The sequence below is a fragment of the Molothrus aeneus genome, chromosome 6 (assembly GCF_037042795.1).
Source record: "Molothrus aeneus isolate 106 chromosome 6, BPBGC_Maene_1.0, whole genome shotgun sequence".
Taxonomy (NCBI): Eukaryota; Metazoa; Chordata; class Aves; order Passeriformes; family Icteridae; genus Molothrus; species Molothrus aeneus.
The window spans coordinates 58,923,642-58,947,191 of NC_089651.1; the positions used below are offsets into that span (position 1 = coordinate 58,923,642).

The 23,550-nt window shown below is 43.0% G+C and overlaps 2 protein-coding genes across 2 annotated transcripts in view; one reads left to right on the forward strand and one right to left on the reverse strand.

The window, feature by feature from the left end:
* Nucleotides 1–571: 571 nt before the first annotated feature.
* On the reverse strand, nt 572–12,032 carry AP5M1 (adaptor related protein complex 5 subunit mu 1). The gene is made up of 8 exons (XM_066552629.1): nt 11,926–12,032; nt 5,551–6,196; nt 3,724–3,951; nt 3,122–3,261; nt 2,319–2,404; nt 2,102–2,217; nt 1,763–1,859; nt 572–742 (listed from the first exon to the last, which is right to left on the reverse strand). The coding sequence occupies exons 1-8, from the start codon at nt 11,991–11,993 to the stop codon at nt 660–662; spliced, it is 1,464 nt and encodes a 487-aa protein (XP_066408726.1). The 5' UTR covers nt 11,994–12,032; the 3' UTR covers nt 572–659.
* Nucleotides 12,033–12,116: 84 nt separating this feature from the next.
* EXOC5 (exocyst complex component 5) overlaps nt 12,117–23,550 on the forward strand; it is a 28,273-nt gene continuing 16,839 nt past the window's right edge. Inside the window, exons 1-4 of the mRNA XM_066552035.1 lie at nt 12,117–12,251; nt 16,815–16,906; nt 19,297–19,444; nt 19,812–20,006. Coding sequence (XP_066408132.1) covers nt 12,225–12,251; nt 16,815–16,906; nt 19,297–19,444; nt 19,812–20,006 — 462 coding nt within the window. The 5' untranslated portion in view covers nt 12,117–12,224. The remainder of the gene's footprint in view (nt 12,252–16,814; nt 16,907–19,296; nt 19,445–19,811; nt 20,007–23,550) is intronic.

A 23,550-nucleotide genomic window follows, 5' to 3' on the forward strand; every position in this document is an offset into this window, starting at 1 on the left:
AGAACCAGTTCTGTGAGCTGGAAAACCCAGTTCACACCTCTGCTTCCAGAGCAAGCAGCTCACAGGCATGTGTGCAAGGGAACTCACCACTTCTGCTGGAGGAGCAAATAAAGATTCTTTCATTAAAATTGCCTCCACTTTCAGAAGTGCTGCTCATGCCATACTCCTCCTCCTGACAATCCTTGTGAATTACTGACTGGTGTGTATTCTGTACACATCTTGTAAAAATAACAGAACTTCTGCTTTGAATTGTTCTCTGAATCTGGACTTTGATGAGATTCTTGTGACTCTAGGACAGGAATAGGATGCTGAAACCTTTCCCATCCTGCAATGGGAAACCAGTGAATTAACTGGGCATCTCAATGTCTGTGCCTGTAACACCAGGGACATATTTTGTACCAGTTAAAGTCAGAAGGGAAAGTAAAACCAGCCACAGCAAGTACATTTCAAATTTTCCTCTCTAGGCTGTCAGCCAGAATTCAAACATTTAAACCCAACTCATGTTTTTTAAGACAAGTAACCTCTCATTTTCCACCAACAGAAATTTTTAAGAACACAAAGAAAGCAAAAGTGCTGAAGAACATTTATTTTACTGTATCATGACATAAATCTCATTAACACTGTGCTTTGTTTAAATATTAAAATTATTCCCAAGTAGATTAGTCAAGTAAGGGTTTGAATACCATAGGTGCTGGTGCTTTGGAATTCCAGATGTAGTAATCAGAAGAAATCAATTCCCGGGCTAAAGGAAAAAACAGGCAAGAAAAATAAGCATTACAGGGTGCCTCACAATCAGACATTCCTTCATCCAAGTTAAGTGACTACTAATCCATCCTTACCAGTTTACAGAAAAGGTATAATGGCCTCTTTAAACTGTAAGACTCTTACTATTATTTGAAAATCGTTTTTGATAATGAGACATTTAAAGTCTCAGCTTCAATTACCTTTACTAATGTATCAGTCATGAGCTTAAAATTCAAACAGAGGTTAAGTCAAAAGCAGGTGGATGGCTTGGATTTTGCTCAATGAATATAAATTGCACACTCAATATAAAACATAAAAATGCTGCTTTTTCTGTGTTACAATTTAGGGCTGAGTGTGACCTGTCACAAAATTAACAATGTAGACCATGCTTTTCAAAGGCATTTACTGAGTTCTGCTACCATGACTGGCAGAAGTTGCAGCAGAGAGACAGCTACAAATAAAAATGCTTCCATTAGGCAGAGCTGCTCAGGTTTAATGAGTGCTTTCTGTGTGCCATTTAGGGTATTTTTGGTGCAGGCTTGGCAGTGCTCGTGTGTTAACAAAAAGCAGATTTGGGTTGTGCTTCACACATTCTGTGTAGAGCCACATGCACCAAGAGGTGCTGGTGTGGTGACACTGACAGCAGCAGTGTCACCTTGCATGCAGGAGCTGAGTTCTGTACCTGGGCACTGCCAACCCACCCAAAATGTCTCTGACAAAGGAGTCCTAAACAAGGGGCCAGATTAGGGAGGATCATTCACCGTGTCCTCCCAAAAAAGTTTTGCCATTATGGAGAGCATAGGAACCAGCACAGGGCAGAGAGGAGAAAGGTCCAGAGAGAGGCTGACTTTGTAAGAGCACTCATCTCAAAGGGAGAGGCCTGTCCATTTCCAGGGATGCATTACACATCACAAAAAAACCCCAACTCAAAGGCAGAGAACAAAAGTCATAACTTCAGTTATGTAATTTTAGTCATTGATAGCCAGTTCATAACTTCAATACAATTCTAGCAACTCACATGCAGTAATTTTGGGCTTCCCTGGAACAAAGATCTGAACAGAATGTTGGTCTACGTAACATCCAGTAAGTGTAAAGTCTGGGATCCTAAAATACAGCTACAAGAAGAGAGGGAAAACACAATCAGATGCACATTGTCACCCTTGCTGTGCAAATCCTGGCAATCCATGTCACGTGCTCTGCGTGTGCAAAGGTACTCCAAAGTGACAGGATGTCAAATCCTCTAGGCAGGAAAACAAAAATCCATGCTGAGGATGTGAGATTTTAAATCAATGTATCTTCAATTGAAGACAATAAAAATTGGCTACTAAGGCCTCTTTTCCCAGAGGCTGTGACTTACTTTGACATAAGCAGTGTTCCCTGTGCACACATAATCAGTCGGGTGCTCTTTGCCTGCGGTGCCAAAAGACAGAGTTCCAGTCAGGGAAACCTCCAAAGATTTGGGGAACTTCTGTCCTAAAGGCAGAGACAGCATCCGTTAGATGTCCCCCAGCTGTGCCCAGGCTGCAGAGAAGGGGCTGGGGCAGCAAGGGCAGTCACAGGGGGGAGCTCCTTACCAATGACCCAAACCAGAAGGCTCTTCTCCCGGAACAAATCCAGCTGGCCATAACTAACTTTGTACTCTAACTGAGCAATGGGGCCCCTAGATGGGAGAGAGGGGAAATAAAACCACTGCAATCACTATCATTCAGCATTTGTTAATGCCTGTTTTGTTACAGAAAGCCAGGAAATGCTGACAGACGTTATTTATGTGCATACAGACCAATCACACCTATCTGAGCACACTGCTAATTTATGAGAAGAAATTACAGAGCAGGAGGAAATCACTGTGCTTTCAGCCCAGTAATCATAAAGGAGCTGTTGATGTTTTAGTTCACTGATAGTGCTTTACTAACACTATGATCAGCATCAGCAACTTTGTATCATTCCATCTTTGAATTTTCATGATAATTAGGAGGCAGCACGGTCGTGGCAGCTGTCAGAGAGGCTTAGATGAAAACTATGGTTTTAATTTGAAATAACTATATTTTTGATAAGCTGATCTGCAGCTAGGATTAGCAGTATTAAGGAACAGGTAACCCTGGCCTGGAAGTGATCTCCAGCTTAATCCACCTGGGGGATTGTGGCAGTGTTTCATGTGAGAAGATACCACAGGGAAACAGGATGAGCAACTAAGAAGTGTTTGGAATGTTACCAAATATTCTGGTATAATTCTGTATTCCACCTCATTTCACCAGGATTGGTGTTCACTGGTAGCACCCTGATAGAGCATAATCTGTTATATTGAGCCCTAACTAGCTCATTTTGGGAAGATAACAGAGAAATGGAAGAAATTTATTTAGGCTTTCTTTATTCTTACCTGTTGAAGAAAGGTATACGAGCTTCACAGTACTCAAAAGAATTCTTTATGCTTTCATGGAGCTTTAAATTAACTGCTATTTTTATCTGTGATCCCTCTTCAACGAGCTGGTAACATCCCAAAATTGGTGGAACAGGAACCTGGAAAAAACTATATTCATTCTCAAGATATATTAACACCATCACCATAAGATTAGTTATACAGTGTTTGTTGATAAAGTACTTTAAAAAAGACCCCAAACATTAATTAGTGACTGTGCTAAACTCTTCAGGCTGCTGGTGATAACAGAGACTTGGGGGGCATGCACTTCACATCTCAGCCTGGATATCATTTGCCTAATTCAAGCATTTAAGTGGCTGATTTAAAGTAAGAGCAGCATTGCCAGGCAAAGATATCAATAACTCCTGAAGGTGACTCAGACAACTCAAGTCCTTAAGTGCCTTCCAAGCAGTGCATTACATAAAAACCATTTTATATAATGTTTTATTATCTATCTTGGACTCAAACTCACTCCAGCATGCCCGTGTGGGCTGACGCCCACACAGGTGTTTTCATTTCTGTTTGAACACTAACAGAAATATCAGTTGGGAGTGTGCTGTTACCTGGGAAGTGTAGTAACACAGGTCAAAGGAATCTGAAGGAGGAATGAAAGGGAATTTGTAAGGCCCATTGTACACAGAATCATGCAGGGGCTCAGCACTGGTGGACAGGAGCATGGCAGGGTCCACGGAGGTGACAGAGTGATGCACCACGATGTCCTGGAGCGGGGGCGCGTTGGTCGGCAGCGTCAGGCTGAGGGCGACGCTCGGCGCGGAGCCCTCGATGTCACACTGGGCAAAAGCAAGTCAAGACATTGTTCTAAAATACCTGAATCAAGTCACAGTGAGATGTTCAAAAATAAAACACATTTTTAGCATTAAAAATAAATCAAATCCCTACCAATTTTCAGTTGGCTTCGATCATTAGTACTAACCACCAGTATTAATCAGTCTCACACACTGGCTGACAATTTAATTAATTAGGCTGTTTTCACACCACCCACTTAATGGATTCCAGCATGTTCTGGATGGCCTCTGTTGGTCCCATGCCAGCTCTGTCACAGCAGAGTGTCCCTTGTCTCATCCCCAGCAGGCCACAATCACACCTGGGCTTTCTTCTTGCATAAGGCCATCCACCCACCCTGCAAAATGACCTGGGAATTGTCCCTCTGAGAAAAGGAAGCTCCTCACCCACACAATCCCTACCAGCATGGCAGGTGGGAAATGACCCAGCCTTTGGAAGTGCAGCATTTAGGTCAGCCTCCTTTGGAGATGAGATTCCCACTGCATGCAAATAATTAAATTCCCACTTGATTAGCAGGTCTCTCTCCTTGTAAAACACTGGCAGCTCCAAATATAGTGTGCCAAGATAATATTGTGTGCTTCCTAAGCATAATTCAAAACAAGGAATGAACGACAGTACAAATTATAGTTACAAATTTTAATATATTTCATAACTATCATGGATGCATTGAGTAAATAGTCCCCAGTTTGTAATATTAAATAATGAGATATTTAAATATTAAACAATGCCCAGGGAAGCCCATTCCTGGAAGTGTCCAAGGCCTGGTTGAACAGGGTTTGGAGCAACCTGGGATAGTGGAGGGTGTCCCTGACCATGGCATGAGGTTGGAATGAGATGATCTTTAAGGTCCTGTCCAACCCAAACCATTCTGGGATGCTACAATGAAAACCACTGTCACATACAAACCATCCAAAATAATTATACAACCAGTTTCTTTCTCCAGGTTCTTTATAAACTGTTCTTATGTCATGAAACACCAGCATTTGTGGGATCAAAATGTTGTTTTAGTAGAATAAGGCAGAAAGTTTAATAATAAACTTTCATTTGGTAGGAAAAATAACTAAAAATGCTCATGTAAAGACACTTGTAGAAGGCTTTTAGACATCTCAGCCTGGATATATTTTGTCTAATTCAGGCATTTCAGTGATTAATTTAAAGTAAGGGCAGTGTGGCCAAGCAGTCAAATGTTGTCATCTTATTGCAGGGGTTCCATACTGCTCTCTCCTTATCCCAAAAGTTTCATACCTTCTTGATGTTTCTTGTGGGCAGTATCTCTAAGCACTGACTCTTTCCTCTTCACAAAGCAGCCAACTGACTCCAGCTCCCTTCTCACCCAGCCACCCCACTCTTCTCATTGGTTACACCTGTAGCCTGCTCCTAATCTTTGATAACTGGCCCAGCTGCAACTCCTTAGGGGTAAAATTACTTTCTACACTATGTTTATTTTCTTACACTCTAGCCCCCTACAGTCAAAGGTACCAGTAACTCCTGCATGTGACTCAGACAACAAAAATTGGGAAAATTTTCAACTCAATACATCATTTAACATCAAGTCAGTATTTATTTTGCACATCAAACGCTCTCACCTTGCAGCTGACAGCTCCATAAACTTGCCACGTGTCCACCACATCCCTCTGGTCGTACTGCATACACTTGACCTTCTCAGTGATGCAGACATTGACCTGGGGTTTGCCCTTGTAGGTGCTGGATCTCCAGGCTGGCTGTTCCTTATCCGCAGGCATCTCCTGGATGTCCTCGAAGGAGCCGTTCAGGCTGCGGATGTTGGTGTTCAGGGGGGTGCCCAGGGGACAGGCCTGGACCAGCAGAGTCCGGAGCTGCCCGACCTTGGCGCTCAGCTCGGCCTCGTTTTTCCGGCTGGGAGAGACGTAGTCCATGATGCCCAACAAGAGAGCCAGTCCCTGGGAGAGCCCTCTGACGGTGAGGAGGGGCGGCCGTGGCTCCAGGCTGCCCTCCACCAGCGGCACGCAGGCGTAGATGAGGCCGCTCTTGTGGAAGGCCAGCACGGGCCAGAGCTCGCCGGCGCCGGTGGACACGGAGTGCACGCACGAGTGGTTGATCCTGGTGCAGGTGTCCCGCTGCTCCACGAAAAGGTGCTCATCCACCAGCCTCAGCTCCAGGAGCAGGGCCTTGAGGAAGGCGCTGTCCGAGGGGATGGGGACGCGCGTGGAGCCGTTGAAGGCCTCGGCGCGCAGCTCCACCGTGGGGTAGCGCCTGCGGGGAGGGAATTGGAGCGGCTGCTGGAACCCAGGGCACAGGGAATGCTCCTCTGTCTGCTCCGAGGGGTCCTGACTCCTCCCGGAAGCTCTGCTGGTCAGAGTGACTCTGAGATGCGTACAAGCCTCTTTTCCCAGCCCAGCAGTCGAAGAAGGAGTCAGAATTCTCCTGTTCTCATTCTCAAGGTTGTTTATTATTTCTTATCTAGAACATTCTTTCCCCGACCCGCCGAGGTGTGTCTGGCAGGTCAGTCAGAGGCACACTGACCACCTCAGAGGTGGTGCTGTCTTTTTATACTAAAAACTACGAGTACATTTGTCACAGACATCTTTTATGAAAAATCCTTTCCTTAGGATTTTTTCCTCCTGAGAAGCTGAGAGGCCTCAGGAACAAAATGTAACCAATGGTTATCTGCTGCTGTGGAATGGAACAGGTGATCTCTGATTGGTCTCACAGAGTTGTTTGTAATTAATGGCCAATCACAGTCCAGCTGGCTTGGACTCTGTCTGAGACACAAGTCTTTGTTATTCATCCTTTCTTTTGCTATTCTTAGCTAGCCTTCTGATGAAATTCTTCTATTCTTTTTAGTATAGTTCTAATATAATATATATCATAAAATAATAAACCAAGCCTTCTGAAACATGGAGTCAGATCCTCGTCTCTTCCCTCATCCTCCCCCCTACGAACACTGTCACATACATTATTTACAGTAACTTCCCAATACCCATCACCTATGTTAGACAGTGAGCTTCTACTCTAAACCAATCTAAAAGTGCCAACATCACCCAGAAGATGAAGGCTAGGAAGAAGGAAAAAGGACAAGGCACGCCCAAATTCCTCCATCTTGGAACCCCGAGCCCCCATTCTAAAAACCTCAAAATTCTACTTTTCACTCTGTGGCAAACTAATTATTATTCTACTTAAACTTTTGTGGCTTGTAAATCTTCATTTAAGGTTGGTGACTTTTCCCATGGGTCAAGATCAAAGGCACAGGGGCCTTGGGCTCTGTGCCAAGGTCTCTAAGCCCCCTGGGCAGGGACTCGAGCCCTCCAGGGCAGCCAGAGGAATTTCCTGGGTTCTGACAGACTCACAGAGAAGCACTGCTTGTCAGTGCCATGTGCTGTTGGAACCCAGGGTACAGGGAATATTCCTCTGTCTGCTCTGAGGGGTCCTGACTCCCAGAGAAGCACTGCCTTTAACCTTTGCCCATGGAGAGGGCTTCCAAGACTTTGGATGGACTAGAGTCTACCAGAGTGTGAAACAGATAATAGAGAATAGTGTAGTTTGTCACAGGGTGAGAAATTTAGGGTTTGGGGTTTTTTAGTATGGAAGTAGATAGGAAGCAATATGGAGGATTTTGGGCATTGTCTCGGGCTGTTTCTTCCTCTTCATCTACTCCATTTTCTGCAGTGTTGGTGGCACAGGATGACTGGGTGAGGAAAGCCACAGTGCAGAGGTTACACGGACAGACAAGGGATGAGTTATTGGTAGAAAGGTAGAAATAAATAAGTTTTAACAGTTAGTTGGATGAAACAACTTTAAAAGACCTTGAAACTGTACATCTGTAGCCATTTTGTGGTGCTTTCCTGCGTGCTAAGTCTGGTGTAGATGGCGTGCCAGAAATGTTGATAACAATAAACAACAAGCTGAAGACTGAAAAAGTCCCGTGCAATTCTCTATCCTGGCACAGAACTGTCACAGGAGGGTTTCCCCCATTAGGGGAGCTCCCTGTGGGACCCAACAAGAGAGGCAAAACCCATAATGCACCTTTGGGCCACCCAAAATATCACCCCAAAACAGAGCTTCCAGGGCAGAACCACCCAAGCCCTCTTCTGGCTGCAAAAGCATTATGAAAATCTTGGGATTACTGATATTGGTTTCTCTTCATTGTTCAAACAACTCCCCAAAACCTGCTGGGCCTAAAAATAACTTTGTGTACAGGGAAGCCTGCAATAACTTGATAGAAGCTGTGGTGGGATCAGAACATCAATCACTGTCAATAAAACCATTCCATGAGTAGTTAGGGTTCCTTCTAGCAAGTCTAAACTTTGAGTAAATGCATTCTTATGAGTAAATACCTATTTTTTAAAATAAAATGTGAATCTGTCCATCTATGCTGGCTGTCACACAAAGGTACAGGATTTTTGTATAACACTAAGGAATGACTCCCACCAGTGGGAAGTGCGGAACTTCAAAATATTTCTAAGAGGTGAGATCACACTGAAGACAAGTTCTCAGATATTTAAGAAAATGGATGTTCTATGTAATGAAATGCAACTACAACAGCTTTTTGCCTAGATAGAGTATACTAGTGCTACAGGTTTGTTGCTATAACAATAATAACAATAAGAATAATTCCACACTGTACATGTAATATATATGATTTAAAGCTTTTATGACTTTTTCATAATTTCATTTTATCAAGTATCCAAGATGTAATGATAGTGTCATGGACAGAGGTTTTGTACAATTTAGAATTGCTATGTTGTACCAATAGATACATTTCATTTCAAGTTTTCTAGAGATAATACTTGAGGAATATCATATTAAATGTTTAAAACTATATCTGGGATTTTTTTTGTCCTGCAGCAGTATTGTTTTTTAAAGGGGAGTGGGATGAATTTCTTTTCAAGGTAACCTAAATCCATCAAGAGGAACTGAGGAGCTGTCTTTTAATAAACAGCTGAGAAAAGAAAAAAATATTACTTCCATGAATGCACTGGTTTTGCCCTGGTTTGGAACTGCAGACTCCCCTGAGTGTCTCTGACATGAAGTCTGGTTTTCCTACATTCTGTCTTGTGGACTCCCTCAGTAGTTATCCACAGGCCCTCAGAGTGCCCTTCACAGGTCACACACACAGAATTAAATCACTTTATGGATCATCTTGCAGCAGATGATGTTCTCAGATGTTTGGTTGCACTCAGAGCCATGCTTGCAGGCCAACATGGGAGAAAAAAACTGCACAGATATATAAAGGCCCTCATTTGGTGTCCTTTTTTTACATCTTTTTAAGGACACTTTGACAGTCTGCTTCCTAAACTGCCACAGAACTTGCAAGCCCAGCAATGTGAGACTTTGTTATATCTATGACCTCCATCTGCAGCACTTCCCTCCTGCTCCTGAGCACTCCCATGGATCTTATCCTGTTGCCTTTAAGTCCCACCTACATCATCTTCTCTTAACTGAGTAGCTGCAGGCAGCTACACTTCCTCAGGCTTATTTTCAGTGACTGTGCTTTTTTTTTCTTTGATTCCTAATCAGGCATCAAGGGCTTCTGGGGTTGTTTTATATTTTTCTTGGTAAGGGAAAAGCAAACATAGAGCAAAGCCAGAGCTACAAAACTGGTAAACAGGATACAGATGACAGCAAAACACCTCCCTGTGGTCTCACATTTTATTCTGGAGAGCAAAGAAACAAAGTGGGTTTACAGCTCTAAAATTTATGAGGCTTTGCAGAGCCAGGGTGTTCATAAGTGGCTATGTGTAACCTTGGTGAGCAGCTCTTATTTTTGGCCAACATTTCCAAAACAAGGGAAAAGGAGATATTTCAGTCTGGTTTTGTCTTAGCCAAGTCTCAGTCTCTCTGCTCCATTTGCTGAAGCTGTCCCCACACAGCAGCCTCTTCCTGCTCCCATTGAATTTTACCAGCTGAGGCATTAGATCATTAGTTAGCCCTTCAGATCCCAGTTTTTCAGTATTCCCTTCTAGAAAGTGATGCAAACTTAAAAAAAAAGAGATGAAAGTTTTCAGGGATGAATGAGCTTCGGTGACTCAAGAGAGAGACCATCCTTGTTGCCTGAATTAAGTTATGAGCAGCTCAAAAAAAAAAGAAAAAAGGGGAGGGGGAATGCTTTGATGTCCCTGATGTCTTCCCTGAGGTCAAAGATCAGGGCTCACGTATCTCCAGCTGAGTGCCTAAGTCCTGAAACCAACAGTTTCCATGTGATCCGGGCATTCTTTATATTGTCTGCGTGCTTTGTTGAATTTAAGGTCAGTTAGGAGGATAAACTTGGGGCTTCCACGGCCCTATTATTTCCTCTGGGAACTTGAAAGATCTAAGTCTGGAAATCACTTGAAGCATCGAGGATAGCTTGCCCTTTTCAAAGGAGTGCTACTCCTTGTCTCTGGCGCTCACTGTGTGACAAGTCACTTCAGACACCGCTGTCACCACCCCCCTGCTCCGTGGTGATTACACTCTCCGAGGTTTTGGGGACAAGGCTTTCTCTTTATCTCTGTTTGTAGAGGGGAGGCCTCATCTCTAGTCCTGTAGGTAATACAAGGACCATAATACTAATCCTAAAACAATCAGAGGAGTGTCCAATGGAGAGATCTGTCTGCACCTGAAGATGGAAGATAGTCTACTTACTCTTTTCTTGGTTGTTTTTTCTTTTACTCCTAGGTTCTCCCTTTGGTTTTACTGAATTCAGACTAGGACTGTAGGTCACCTTATCCAGGTCTTTATTTTTTTTTTTCCCACAAACTTTCCCTAGCCCCAGTTATTTTTCTTCTCATTGTCTGGATTTCTCTGAAGTCACAGAAGAAAAAGAAAGGGGTAACAAATCTTGCCAGCCCAACAAAAGTAACCTGCCTAGCCCAAAGTCTTCCTTCTGCAAGAATTCTGAATAAAAACTGTTCCTTTGGAGGACTCTTTAGTGTTCAATAACTTAAAGGTCCTCCAATAATTTTTTAAAAATGTATTTGTATGTAAAAAATTAACATCAAATGGAAAGCTGAATTTCTGTCTGAAAGTACTCTATTTTATGTACAGCTACAGAACAACATGAAGAGAATATAAGTAAAATACAATTTTGTTAATCTGACAGTATTTCACAATCACTACCTTGTCCTTTACCATGTTAGGAAGGAGAAGAGCCAGGCAAAATGTTCACAGTGACAAAAAACGAAAGAGGAACAGAGCAAGGAAACTCACGTGCAAAATACAGAAGCTGTAAAAAAGCTCCCATATTTATTTAAAAGCACATGAAGTGACCCTGATTCTGAACTTTGGAAAATCGGAGTCAGAAAAGCACAGCACCCAGTGGCGCTGGGACAAGAGGAGGGATTTCTTCAGTATCAGATGGGTTTTGGTCTTTTTGCATCTGCCCCACAGGGCAGCAGTGTCCCCCCCCAGGACACCCAGACCCTCCGAACCCCCCAGAACACCAGGATTTCCTTCAAGGCATCCAGACCCCCAGAACCCCCAAACCTCCCAGAACACCAGGATTTTCTCCAGGACACCCAGAACCCCCAAACCTCCCAGAACACCAGGATTTTCTCCAGGACACCCAGACCCCCCGAACCCCCCAGAACACCAGGATTTCCTTCAAGGCATCCAGACTCCCAGAGCACCCGATCCCCTCAGAACATCAAGATTTCCTCCAGGACATACAGAGCATCCGAACCCCCCAGAGCACCAGGATTTCCTCCAGGGCATCCCGACCCCCAGAACACCAGGATTTCCTCCATGACTTCCAGACCCCCAGAGCACCCGATCCCCCCCAGGAACATCCGCGCCCCCTAAGGGCATCCGCTCTCCGCCGGGCGCCCGGTTCCCTCCATAGCACCCGGACCCCCAAGAGCATCCGCTCCCCCCAGGAAGACCCGGTCCCTCCAGGGCACTCGGATCCCTCAGAGCACCTGGATCCCTTCTACATCACCGGGACTCCCCAGGGCACCCAGCCCGACCCTCGGACCTGCCCAGCCCGCCGTGCTCGGTACCATCGCTACCTGGAGAAGAGCACGGCGCCGCCGGCCGCGGGGTCGTGCCTGAGGAGCCACAGCGCCCGCAGGGCCATGCCGACGGTGGCGATGGTGGCGGCGATGCCGCCGGTGCCGATGGCGGCCGGGGAGGAGCCGCGGCCGCGCCGTGACCGCCCGGCGCAGCCCCATTTCCGGCGGGCGGAGGCGGCGCCGCGGCCGCCGCTGCTGCTGCCGGGGCGGGGGACACAATGGGCGGCAGCGGCGGAGCGGCGGCGGCGAAGGGGCGCTGAGGGGCCGCCGCCCTCCTTCCCTCCCTCCCTGCGGCCATGGCCACCACGGCCGAGCTCTTCGAGGTGGGTGCGGGCCCCGCGGGCCGGGCGGCGCTGGCCGGGCCGGCTGGGCTGGCTGAGGGGATGCGGCGGCCTCTCCCTGGGGAAGGGCGGGCGGTGTGTGGGGCTGGGGAAGCGGCGGAGCCCCGGTGCCGCCCCGCGGGGTGCGGTGCCCGCCTTGCCCCGCTGCAGGGCCTCTGTCCCTCCCTCCTGGCCGGCTGCCGGGTGCTGGCAGCGGGCGGGTGACAGGGCCACGCCAGGCCCGGCCCCGCGATCCTTCTGCCGAAGGCACCCCCTTGTCTGACCCCGGCGTGGCGGTGTCGGTGGGGCTGGGATGGAATAAAGAAATGACTTTGCCCTCCCTTTACCCGCGGTGGAAGTGAGGATGGAGAATAGCTCAGCCAAGGCCACACAGGAGCAGGGCAGGAATAGCAGGAGTCTGTCAGATTCTTCCCCTGGAATTACAGAATGCCCTAAGGTGGAAGAGACGTACGAGGATCATCTCCCACCTGAAGGGAGCCTGCCAGAAAGATGGAGAGGGGACTTTTTACAGGAATGTGTGGTGACAGGACAGGGGGAATGGCTTCAAACTGAAAGAGAGCAGGTTTAGGTTAGATATTAGGAAGAATGCTATCACACTCGCGATTGTGAGGGCGGTGAGGCCCTGGCACAGCAAAGCTGTGGCTGCCCCGTCCCTGGCAGTGCCCAAGGCCGGGTTGGATGGGGCTTGGAGCAGCCTGGGATAGTGGAAGGTGTCCCTGCTCATGGCAGGGGGGTTGGAACGAGGTGATCTTTAAGGTCTCTTCCAAACCAAACTGTTCTGTGATTCTGTGGCTTCAGCTTCTGGCCTGGACCGTGAGCTCTCATGATGTGACCTGTGGTAAACAGAAAGTGTGTGGTGTCCCCGCTTCCTCTTCACAGGGACACGGTGTCCTCCCCAGGTGTGTCTGCTCTCCAAGTCACTCAGGAGCTGGTTGTTCTTCTGCTGGGTTATCACTGGCACTCACTTTGCCCAGCCTTCAGGAAAGGCTCTTCCTGTTTCTCTGGAAGATCCTATATCTGGGGTTTATGTAAATGCATTGTGTGCATTTGAATTTATGAATCATTGTGATGGCACACAAGTGTTATGACTCACATCTTTTGGTTTGCCTAGCTTTAAAAAATGGCAGGACTAAAATACTGTGTTCCTGTAGCTGGATGCCAGGTTTTGTACCCTCCCTGCACCACTCTAGGAGCCCCTTGATTTCTCAACATGATGACAATGCCATTCTGTTCTTTGTGGGGTGTTGAGTGTGAGGTAATTTGAATCTGGAAAGAAAACTGTGTGTTTTGGCTGCTTTGGGTCGTGCAACAACTTTTTCCATTTTGCAATAGCAATAAAGATGAAATTGCAAATTAGGTGAGACTTTTGCCTGGAGTTTAGGACTAGAAATTATGTTTTTCAAGCATGGTATCCAGTATTTCTGTCTCTTCTGCTTTCACTTCTCTTTCACTCCAAAGGCAAGAGAGTTTTTGTTGATGTCCACTAATTTAATGTTGCCTACTTGGTTAGTTTGAAATTTCTGCTTTATATAAGAACATAAAAATGTGCTTGTTATGGGAGTACCCCTTCCCTGTCTGCTGAGGTTGAAATTTGATTTCCATATTTTCATGAGTGTGTGTTTTAAGTAAATTTCAGTACAGATATGGGAATTTGTGTAGCAGGATCTGTGCTGAAAATGTGCACAACATGGACTGAATTCTCCCTCACATAACTTAAAGCATAATTTAACAGTGGATACTTCTAAACTGGTTTTTAATCTGGCTGTGTCCAGTGTAGTTTCATTTGTAAACACCAGATCAAACCAGGTTATGACCCACTTCAGGCATATCTCTTATTAAATCAGGAGTATTGGCTGAATGGATGGGATCACGTTAATTCATCTGGAGCCAGAGGGAAGTTCAAAGCTGAAGAAATTGACTGTTGGGGCTCATCTGATAACAGGCAAAGGACTTGCAAATGACATTTGTAATAGCTGATTTTCAGCAATTTCTGCAGAACAGGATAGGGGACTTAAAACAGGAGTTAGGAGCTGTCAGCTATGAGTAACCCTGTTATCAAGATAGCATTTAAAAAAGCAAATGTGTATGGAAGGTACAAACTAAAGTAAAAACTTCTGGATCTGCAGTGGAACCTGGAAAACCATGTCTTAGAAAGACACTGTTGAACTTCATTTACTCCTTATGAATCAAGTAGATTATTTTTAACACACCCTCTGTGGAAAATTGGAAGAAAAAGCTCATTTTATTTCTCTGTTGATCAGTATCCTGCACATAATATCCACTCTAGTTAATATTTCTTAAATAACGTACAACAGTATTTATATGATTAAAAAACTGAAGTCTCCTGTGTAAATGTTCTTGGAAGAACAGGTATTTTCCAGGAAGGGAGCTGCAGGAGGTCTGTGTACATGTGCACCCAAGGAATATTTAGAGGTGTAGAGAGGCATAGAAGTGTATAGAGGTGGAAAAAGTTTGACATTATAATATTTTTTTTTGCTTCTGAGGCATCTAAATCAGATTTCCTTAGGAGAAGAGGCTTGCAGAAAAAGTTTGTGAATGTTGTTTTACAGAAATGAAAAAATATACAAAGCCATTAAATGTGTGTAGGTGAATTATCTTTTAGAGGGGAGAAATGTAGAAAATGTTATCTGCACGCACAGTGTCAGTAAACCTTTATTCAGGGTTCTTCCATACTTGGCTTTAGTATCCTTGTAACCAGAGTGGTGAATTACAGGATCTTCAGAGGAAAAAATGTGGAGTTTCATATAAAGGAGGAGTCCTGCAAAGAGCCCTGAGGTAATTGGGAAGCTGGAGGCCTCCCCTAAGGGAATGTTACTGCTCTGAATGACTCATTTCACCTATAATTAAATTACAAAAGTGTTCCAAACTTTTAGATACCCAGGTGGCATAAGGAGGGAATTTCCACTTGGCATGAGAACGTGGCCTTGTGGCTTTTGATGAAAAGGATTCTTGCAAAGGAAACTTCACCTTGTGTATCAGGAAGGACTTGGTTAAAGAGATGAGTGACTCGCAGGGAAATTGTTTTTATGTGGTATCAACCAGTTATTTTTGAAGTTCAGCCAAGGAGGCTGAGCACAACACAGTACTTGAGTCAGTCTGTGCATGAGGAGTTACTGAGTGATAAAATTTCTGCCATGTCTGTCAGGATTCAGTGTGTAACAAAGTGTATTTAAAAATCTTTTATCTTCCTGGTTAGTGGCTGGGCCTGACTGGATGGGGCATAATTTGTTTCTGAGGAAACAGACCTTGAACATGCAATATTTGCTTTTCAACCCTTGGGTTTACTTTCAAAACTAACTCTGTAATGCTGGTTTTTCCTTCCTTATTCCTTGTGACAAAGTTTCAGACATATTGATACAGTAACCAATGCAATACCTCTTGAGATCGGTTCATTTTTTATTATTTTCATTTTTTTTTCAACCAAGATTTATCAAAAGCAGTGGTGGCATATTCAGTTGTTTCATCAAATACTCCAATTAGCCAGAGCCACTCCCAGCTCTGTTTTGGGTTGTTTCACACTTTTGGAACTGTTGTTTCTTATAACTCAAAAGCTTTCTCTAAAATCCTGGTGGTTGTGAGAATACTTTTCTTACTGGTCTTAGAAGTGCTGATTTTAGCACCTAATCACTGCTGCTGAAGTGATAAATATTATTTTTATTAATGATAGAAATAGGACTGTGTTTAGAGTAATTTAGTATGAACTATGTGATGAAATGTTTGAGCTGGTGTAAGTTTTAAGTCAGCTAAAAGTGAAGGTCTTGGGTTTATAAACGAGGCCTCTGCCTTCAGAAAATATTGTTGGGTAGAGAAATAATCTTAACTCTTTACCCTTGAGTGGTGTTTTTATGGAAGAACCAGCAAATATTATGGAAGAAACTTTTGTAACCTTGAGTTTTAGTATCACTCATACCCTGTTTATTCTACTTGTGGAAATTAAATGAATCCTCTGTTTTTATGCCTTTTTTCCTCATTTTTCTCTGCTCTGTTTCTGCACTTGCACTTGGGTTGCATCCAGTGGCATCTCATGCTGGGGTTTTTGAGCTGGGTTTTTTGGTCAGTTCTTTCTGTGTGTGATGCTGTGGTGTGACAGAGTTGAACAATTGTAAAAAACTCTTTTATTTTGCCACACAACTTTTGTGGGCAGATGAATTCTCTGATGTGTTTTGCTGATGGCTGGCTTAGGGTGGTGTAACCTCTCAAATCAGCTGCAGAGCTCAGGCACTTTGGAATGACAAGCCACAAACTCAGCTGCAAACAATGTCATTTAGAGCCAGCTCTTCCCAGACCTGCAGCACATTCTTTGCAAGCAGTCTGATAATATCTAAACTTGATGTTCCAACTCATCACATTAAAAGCAGTGTTCTCAACAATAATTATGTAAGCCCAAGAGGTGATGCAGTAATTGCCAGCACTGTACTTTTGATTATAGTAAAGCTTCTAAACACTTTCAAAATGAGGTGTGAGCACCTGCTGAAGGAACAGCCTGCTGTGGCACTTTGTAAAGGGTTTTTCTCCTGTGGCCAGGAGCCTTTTGTGGCAGATGAATACATTGAACGACTGGCATGGAGAACACCTGGGGGAGGTTCCAGAGGTGGAGAAGCTTTCGATCCCAAAAGGTAAAAAAAATTAAATTGCACAATGGTCTAAGTGGATGTATCTCTAATTGTACTGTTTTATTCCACATATATTCAATATATTTATTCCACACAAACCTGTGTATAGTGGTGCTGTGTGTCCAAGGAGGTTTTCGTGTGGGACAATTGTTAGCATTTGTGACCATGAGCCAATTATTCAGAACTAATTATTCAGTAATGAGTAGGGAAAGTCACTTTCTGATTGAGACCTTTTGAATGAAGGAGAATTGATATTGTTTGTGCTTGTCAGACAGTTGCTTGATTCAAGCATAATATGAGGCTTCACTGTTATGATAGTTAAGCCAATTTAATGAGTTTCTTACTTTAGTTTCCTGAGCTGCCTTGTTTTAAGACACAGTAGTGTGCAAATAAAAGGCACAGAAAGGTAGAACAGCAAGAGAGGCAGCTCTGGGGATGAGATCTCATGATAAACTAACCTGACTTACTAAAATGTCAGCAAATGAACCTGACACAGTTGAAGGACATTTCTTCTGGAGCACTCTGCCTCTTTGGAGGCATCTGAGGAGAGAAAGGCTATTGTTGAATTTCTAGCAAAATGCTGAACTCTTGACATTTAGTCTGAGGCCTGCATCCTATGCAGAGCTTTATGTGTGCTGGAAGCAGGAAGCAGCCTGGAAATGCACGTTATTCCCTGGAGCTCTTTCTCTGTGCTTGTGCCCAGTATATACATTAGGGTAGTTGATGATTTGCACAAATTTCTACTTAGTTTAACAGATTTTCTGTATTTCTGCTGGTTTGCTTGTGTGAACCTCTGGGAGGCACTTCCATATGTTTCAGGACAAGTAGGAGAAACCTGCAATAATAAATATTTTTCTTGTGGCATTTTCTAGTATTGGGCAGGGAGCCAAAATTAATATTGAAAAAAAATCTATTTTTTTTCTTTTCTGTTTTCTGCTAGAAAGAGTATTGGAGTCTCTATTTCTCATTTGTAAACCTGACCAGCAGCTGCCTCTTCTGCTTCTTTCCTTTCTCAATATTTTGAGCAGTGCTGCTGAATAAGTGCAGAGTTGACACAAGACCTGTTTAAAAAACAAACCCCAGCCTGAATCAGTTTGTTAAAATTAATAGAGACTGCCTGAATTTCTCTAGGCTTTTGTTGGAAAGAATGCTTTGTGTCACTGTTGTTTAAATTTGATTTTCAATATACTTCTGTAAATTTAGATGTGTTCCTTGTAGCTTTCTGTGAAATCTGCTGCAATGTGCAGATTGCTCTTGGGCTTCTGGCAAGCAGAGAGTGAAGGAGAGGAGTCACCAACTTCTGCCTCAGTCCAGTTTCCTTTTAAGAAGTTGTGCCCTCAAGTAACTGACTGGGCTAAAAGCCTCTTCTGACATTAAACCTGGACAGCAAAGTTCTGAAATGTTTCAGATGTTTCCAGTTCTTAGCATGAGTTTTATGGCTCTGGAGGATCTGGGAGTAATCCATTCTGTGACCAATGACTGGGATATTTAGAAAATAGGAGCTGAAAATGTGACTGAAATGGGACAGAATGGACAAAAACAGGAATGAGAAAGGGAGAGATGTTGAGAACAGAATGAAAAGAACAGAGGGAATTCAAGAATGCATTCAGATGTACTGTGATTGGGAGGAGTAAAATGTGAGTCTGAAAGAAAAGTTAATGATGGGAAAGGGCAGAAAAACCCTCTAAAATGGGTATAGGAAGAAGTGAAGTCAGAACAACATTATGAAATTACGGCTGTATCAGTTACTTATTAATAATTACTCATTGTAATGCTGATTGCCAACTTTACAGGAACATGTAGAGAATATTTTTCTGCTGTATCCCTTACAATGAAGGGATGTAGTGGCCTTCATTTCCATTATTTAGGGAAGATGGGGATGTAGGGATTTCTTTTTCCATTATTTAGGGAAGATGGGGATGTAGGGATTTCTGTATCTGTGGCAGAGCCACGTTCTTGAGTGATTAATATTTTGGTGCTCCTCTCTCCTTTGGCCCACCATGCACCGAGTTTTTATGTTGTCATAGAGTGGTACACCAGGGTGATGTAATTTAAAACAAAACTTTAGAAATTTTGAATTTATATAGCATTAAATATTTATATAGCATTATATATAGCATTAAATATTTATATAGCATTAAATATTTTAGAAAAATTTAGAATTTTTCTAAAATATTTAATGCTATATAAAAAGATTGTTGTTTTCTAAAATATTTAAATTAAAAAGTTTAAATTTATTTAATTATTTAAATCTTCCATCTAGAAACATTCCTAAGTTGGACATAGTTAGATCAGCCTTGTATGCAAGTTGCCTTTTTTTTTTGAGGTCTTTTAAACTCTTCAGAAGACAGTGTCTTTCAAAGTGTGTTTTCCTGTATTTTATTCTAAATCAGATTATTGGAAGAATTTGTAAATCATATCCAAGAATTACAGGTAATGGATGAAAGGATTCAGAGGAAGGTGGAGAAACTAGAACAACAGTGCCAGAAGGAAGCAAAGGAATTTGCCAAGAAAGTACAAGAGCTGCAGAAAAGCAACCAGGTAAATCCAAAGGGTAGAGTCAGTGGGAGGCTGTGCAAGTTTTCAAAGCATCCTGTGCTCCTTTAACTTTTCTTGGTACAGGGTGTTGCTGTTTGAGATAAGAATAAAGAGGATTTCATGACAATTTCTCCCATCAAAGGAGGCTCATCTGCATGTTCCATTAAGGAGTGTTAGCAATGCTGAAAGTGGGCAGTCTTCACAATGATTTAAAGAAAACCACTAAGCTTTATTTGGGTTGTGTATAATTAATTAATTAGCAGTTCTGAGATGCAGCACCTGCGTTCACTGGGCTTTTTCCTGAAGGAAATCTTGTGTTTCCTGTAGTACATGAAATGGAAATCATGATTTTAGTGTCTGTGTTCTCCAGGTTGCCTTCCAACATTTCCAAGAGCTGGATGAGCACATCAGCTATGTAGCAACTAAGGTCTGTCACCTTGGCGACCAGCTGGAGGGGGTAAACACGCCACGGCAACGGGCTGTGGAGGCTCAGAAGCTGATGAAATACTTTAATGAGTTTCTGGATGGAGAGCTGAAGTCTGATGTTTTTACAAACTCTGAAAAGGTAAGGGCTGTCAGCGGGATGAAAGCAGTTCAAAGCAATAAGCGGGACTGCCCTAATTACAAGCTGCTACCATGACTTACCATGGTCAGACTTCAAACCACTGAGTGACTGACTTGTTAAAGTTTCATTGTTCTGAAATGGAAATTAACATCACTGGGCTGCAGATTGCTGATAAAGCACTTGTATTCAACGATGCTTAATGTGGCAATGTTGGCATTTTTCATTTTATGAAATTATCGGAGATTTGGGAAACGCTGGGAGGGCAACTTTGGAGTGCAATACAATATCTGCCTGTTTCCTTTGAACCCCTTGCTTCAGATCCATCCTGTAAAGCAGAACGTTTCTGAATGCAACTTCTTTGTGCAACTTTGCTCTGTTGGGTCAGTCCACTGGCCTTGGATACCTTTTTGTCACAGCATGCCTTTGGGCTTTGTGTAGTCCTGTGGTTATGTCTCCACCCTTGGAATTTAGAGGAACCAGGCAGGAAAACTTCAAAGAAACGTTCAAGCATTTTGTTTTTCTTGTGCTTCAAGAGTACGTTCACGAAGCAAATATAATCTGAGTAGTGTGACAAACAGAAATAAACTGAAGGAAAAAAATCCAGCTCTAAGCAAAAGGACACATGGGATTTCCCAATGCAGTTTAAATAAAATTGTTGGTTTGGGTTTGTTGGGTTTTTTTTTAATGTATCCTGAAGAATCTTCCTTCCCTCCTTAAATTCTGTGCAGTGGTATGGTAGTAGTCAGGAAAAAAATTATAATATGTGGAAACAGCAAACATTCAGCAAAAATTGATTTGCACATTCAGCAGAAAAATATGTGCTTGAAATGTGCAGCTCATGGGAGACCTGAGAACAGGTTAATAGTCACCCCCTCCCCACTGAGCTGGAGGTGTCTCTCAGGGAAATGAAAAGCTAATCATTTTATATAGTTGTATTCCCAAGGAGTCACTTGCACAGTGCCTTTTGATTCATGGTCTGTGGATATGTGGTAATTACTAGTTGATAGCTTGCCCTAATTCAAGAGAGAGCAGAGGAAAATCTTCCCTGATTTCCAAGGGAAACAGAAAGGTTTCAGCATAAGGGAAGTTCTTCTATAGACAGCCTTTCCCAGAGCTGCATAAATTCTTTCCTTTCTTTTTTCCTAAGGAGTAATAAAACATGCATTTTACAAATATTTAATGGTGAATAACATGGTGAATAACAAAATATAACTTCAAGAATGATGTATTGTCTGCTCAAGAGGCTCAAAGAATTCAACTTTCACTTTATTTATAGATTAAAGTTTCATGATACATCCTGTTGGAGAACCAGAAAAATTTGGTAGATAAATAGGGTGAACGTGGAAATTGTAAACAAATGAATTTCTGTACACCCCAAAGAATAATAAGATATTCATCAAATCTGGAGGAAGACAAATGTAAAGGCCCTAAGTCTTGTGCCAGTCTGCAGGGGAAGAGTGGGAACACAAACAAGAATTTCTGGATACAAGTTATCTTACTGGGGCTAATTTCAGCCAGGGGGATTCTTGAACTTTTCCCCCCTGATTTAAACAATAACTTGAAGAAGTGTTTGTAAAAGAGCCTGCCCAGACAGGAGCTGTTACATCTTAATGCATCTTTGTTCTAAAAATACTTCTAAAGTATGAGATAGTAACAAACATTCTTGAATGTGAAGCCTTAGTGCTTTGCCAGTGTCTTCTGATCTTCAAACTGAAGGGGGTTTTAGATAATGTTTTAGAGGGTGTTATGATTTTTTGTGCTCTGCCAGCCCTCACAAGTGTGGGCTTTTCTTTGAGACATTGAGGGGACACTGTGAGAGGAGAGGCACAAAAAAGAACATAGTACAGTTATCTTCTAATTGATACTTTTCTCAATAGTGTCTGTTCTTAAAATCTGTTGGATTCCTTTCTTTCCCTGCACTCCATTTGTTGCTTCCCACTTTCTCCCAGCCATACTGAGCAATTTCTGACTTACCTCTGTGAAGATTTTCCTTGCTGGCTTGTCCCCTTTCTGTGCATTGTGTCTTCACCCTCTGAATCCTTAGAATTTCCCTTGTGCTGCTAGCTAACCAATCTTTCTCCTGTACTAAAGATTCTTGAGGTGAGCAAATCACTCCAACACAATTAAACTGTCAAAATGATCAGCAGCTCACTTGTTTATCATTCAATTACATTGTCCTGCTTAATATATTTACTCTTATTCTTATGCCCATTTCTCTGTTTATGTTCTGTACTTAATATTATTTCATTCTGCCTTTTCACTTGTGCATGTTTTGTGTTAAAATTCTCCCTTGCCACTATTTCTCTATGATTTTTCAGTTGTTTTTTTCCCAGATACATTATAGCCCTTAAGTTGTATTTTAAAAAATCAATATTTATTTTGGTTTTAATGGTTTACAGAAACCTGATTCAATTAAAAATTAAAGATGTCCGGGTTTAAGCAGAAACTGTGGAGAATTGATTTGTCATGGCTTCTCTTGTGCATAGAAAAAGTCCTGAGTTCAATAAAATCTAAGTTAGTTAACAGCTATTGTGTGAAGAAGAAACAAAGAAAATGTTGTGTTTGTGGGAATTCTTGGTTGTTTTTTTTTGTTGGTTTGTTTGTTTTGATTTTGCAGCTTTGATGAATAACTGCTAATATATGGACAATTGCACAGATCCCAGTTGTTAGGTATTAATGTTGCTGCAAGCTAATAGAAATAACTGCTCTTTCATTGGATTTATTTGAGGAGTGTAGCAGCTTCTGCCTTAAGAGGCTATTGTAAGCTGACAGTTCAAAACATAAGCTGCTCTTAATAGTCAGAATGGATACACTTTGAGTGCCCCTATTTTTGCTGAACAACCAGCCTGGTGTGATGCCTGTGCTCTCTATTCTTACCTGTGTGTCTGCTTCTATTCTTGAAAAGTTTTAATCCAGCCTGCTCTAAGTGGTGGCAGAATAGGATTTCATTACTTCCTTCCCTCTCACTTCAGTTCCCTGGATCATCACTAATTGGAGGAACAAGATAAATTGCAAATTCTGCATGTTCTCCATTGTGCCAGCTTATAAAGCTTTTAGTCATCAAATAATTCAGGTTGCACAAGACCTCTGAGACTCTCGAGCCCAACCTTTCCCCCAGCACTGCCAAGGCCACCACTAACCCATGTCCCCAAGTGCCACATCCACATGGCTTGGAAATCCCCCAGGGATGGGCACTCCACCACTGCCCTGGGCAGCTGTGCCAGTGACAACCCCTTCCACGAAGAATTTTTTTCTAATGTGAATCTAAACCTCCCATGGGACAACTTGAGTCTGTTTCCTCTTGTCCTGTCCCTTGTTCTCTGGGGGCAGAGCCAAATCCCCCTGGCTGCCCCCTGGAATTTTGGAGAGTGAGAAGGTTCCTCCTGAGCCTCCTTTTCTCCAGGCTGAGCCCCCTCAGCTGCTCCTCATCAGATGTGCTCCAGTTGTGTCAGGTTTGGCCCAGGCAGCACTGCTTAAATCCACTCAAGTTCAGTTGCAGCCTGAAGCCTTCCCCACATTTTGAAATTTGTGTTTTCCATCATTT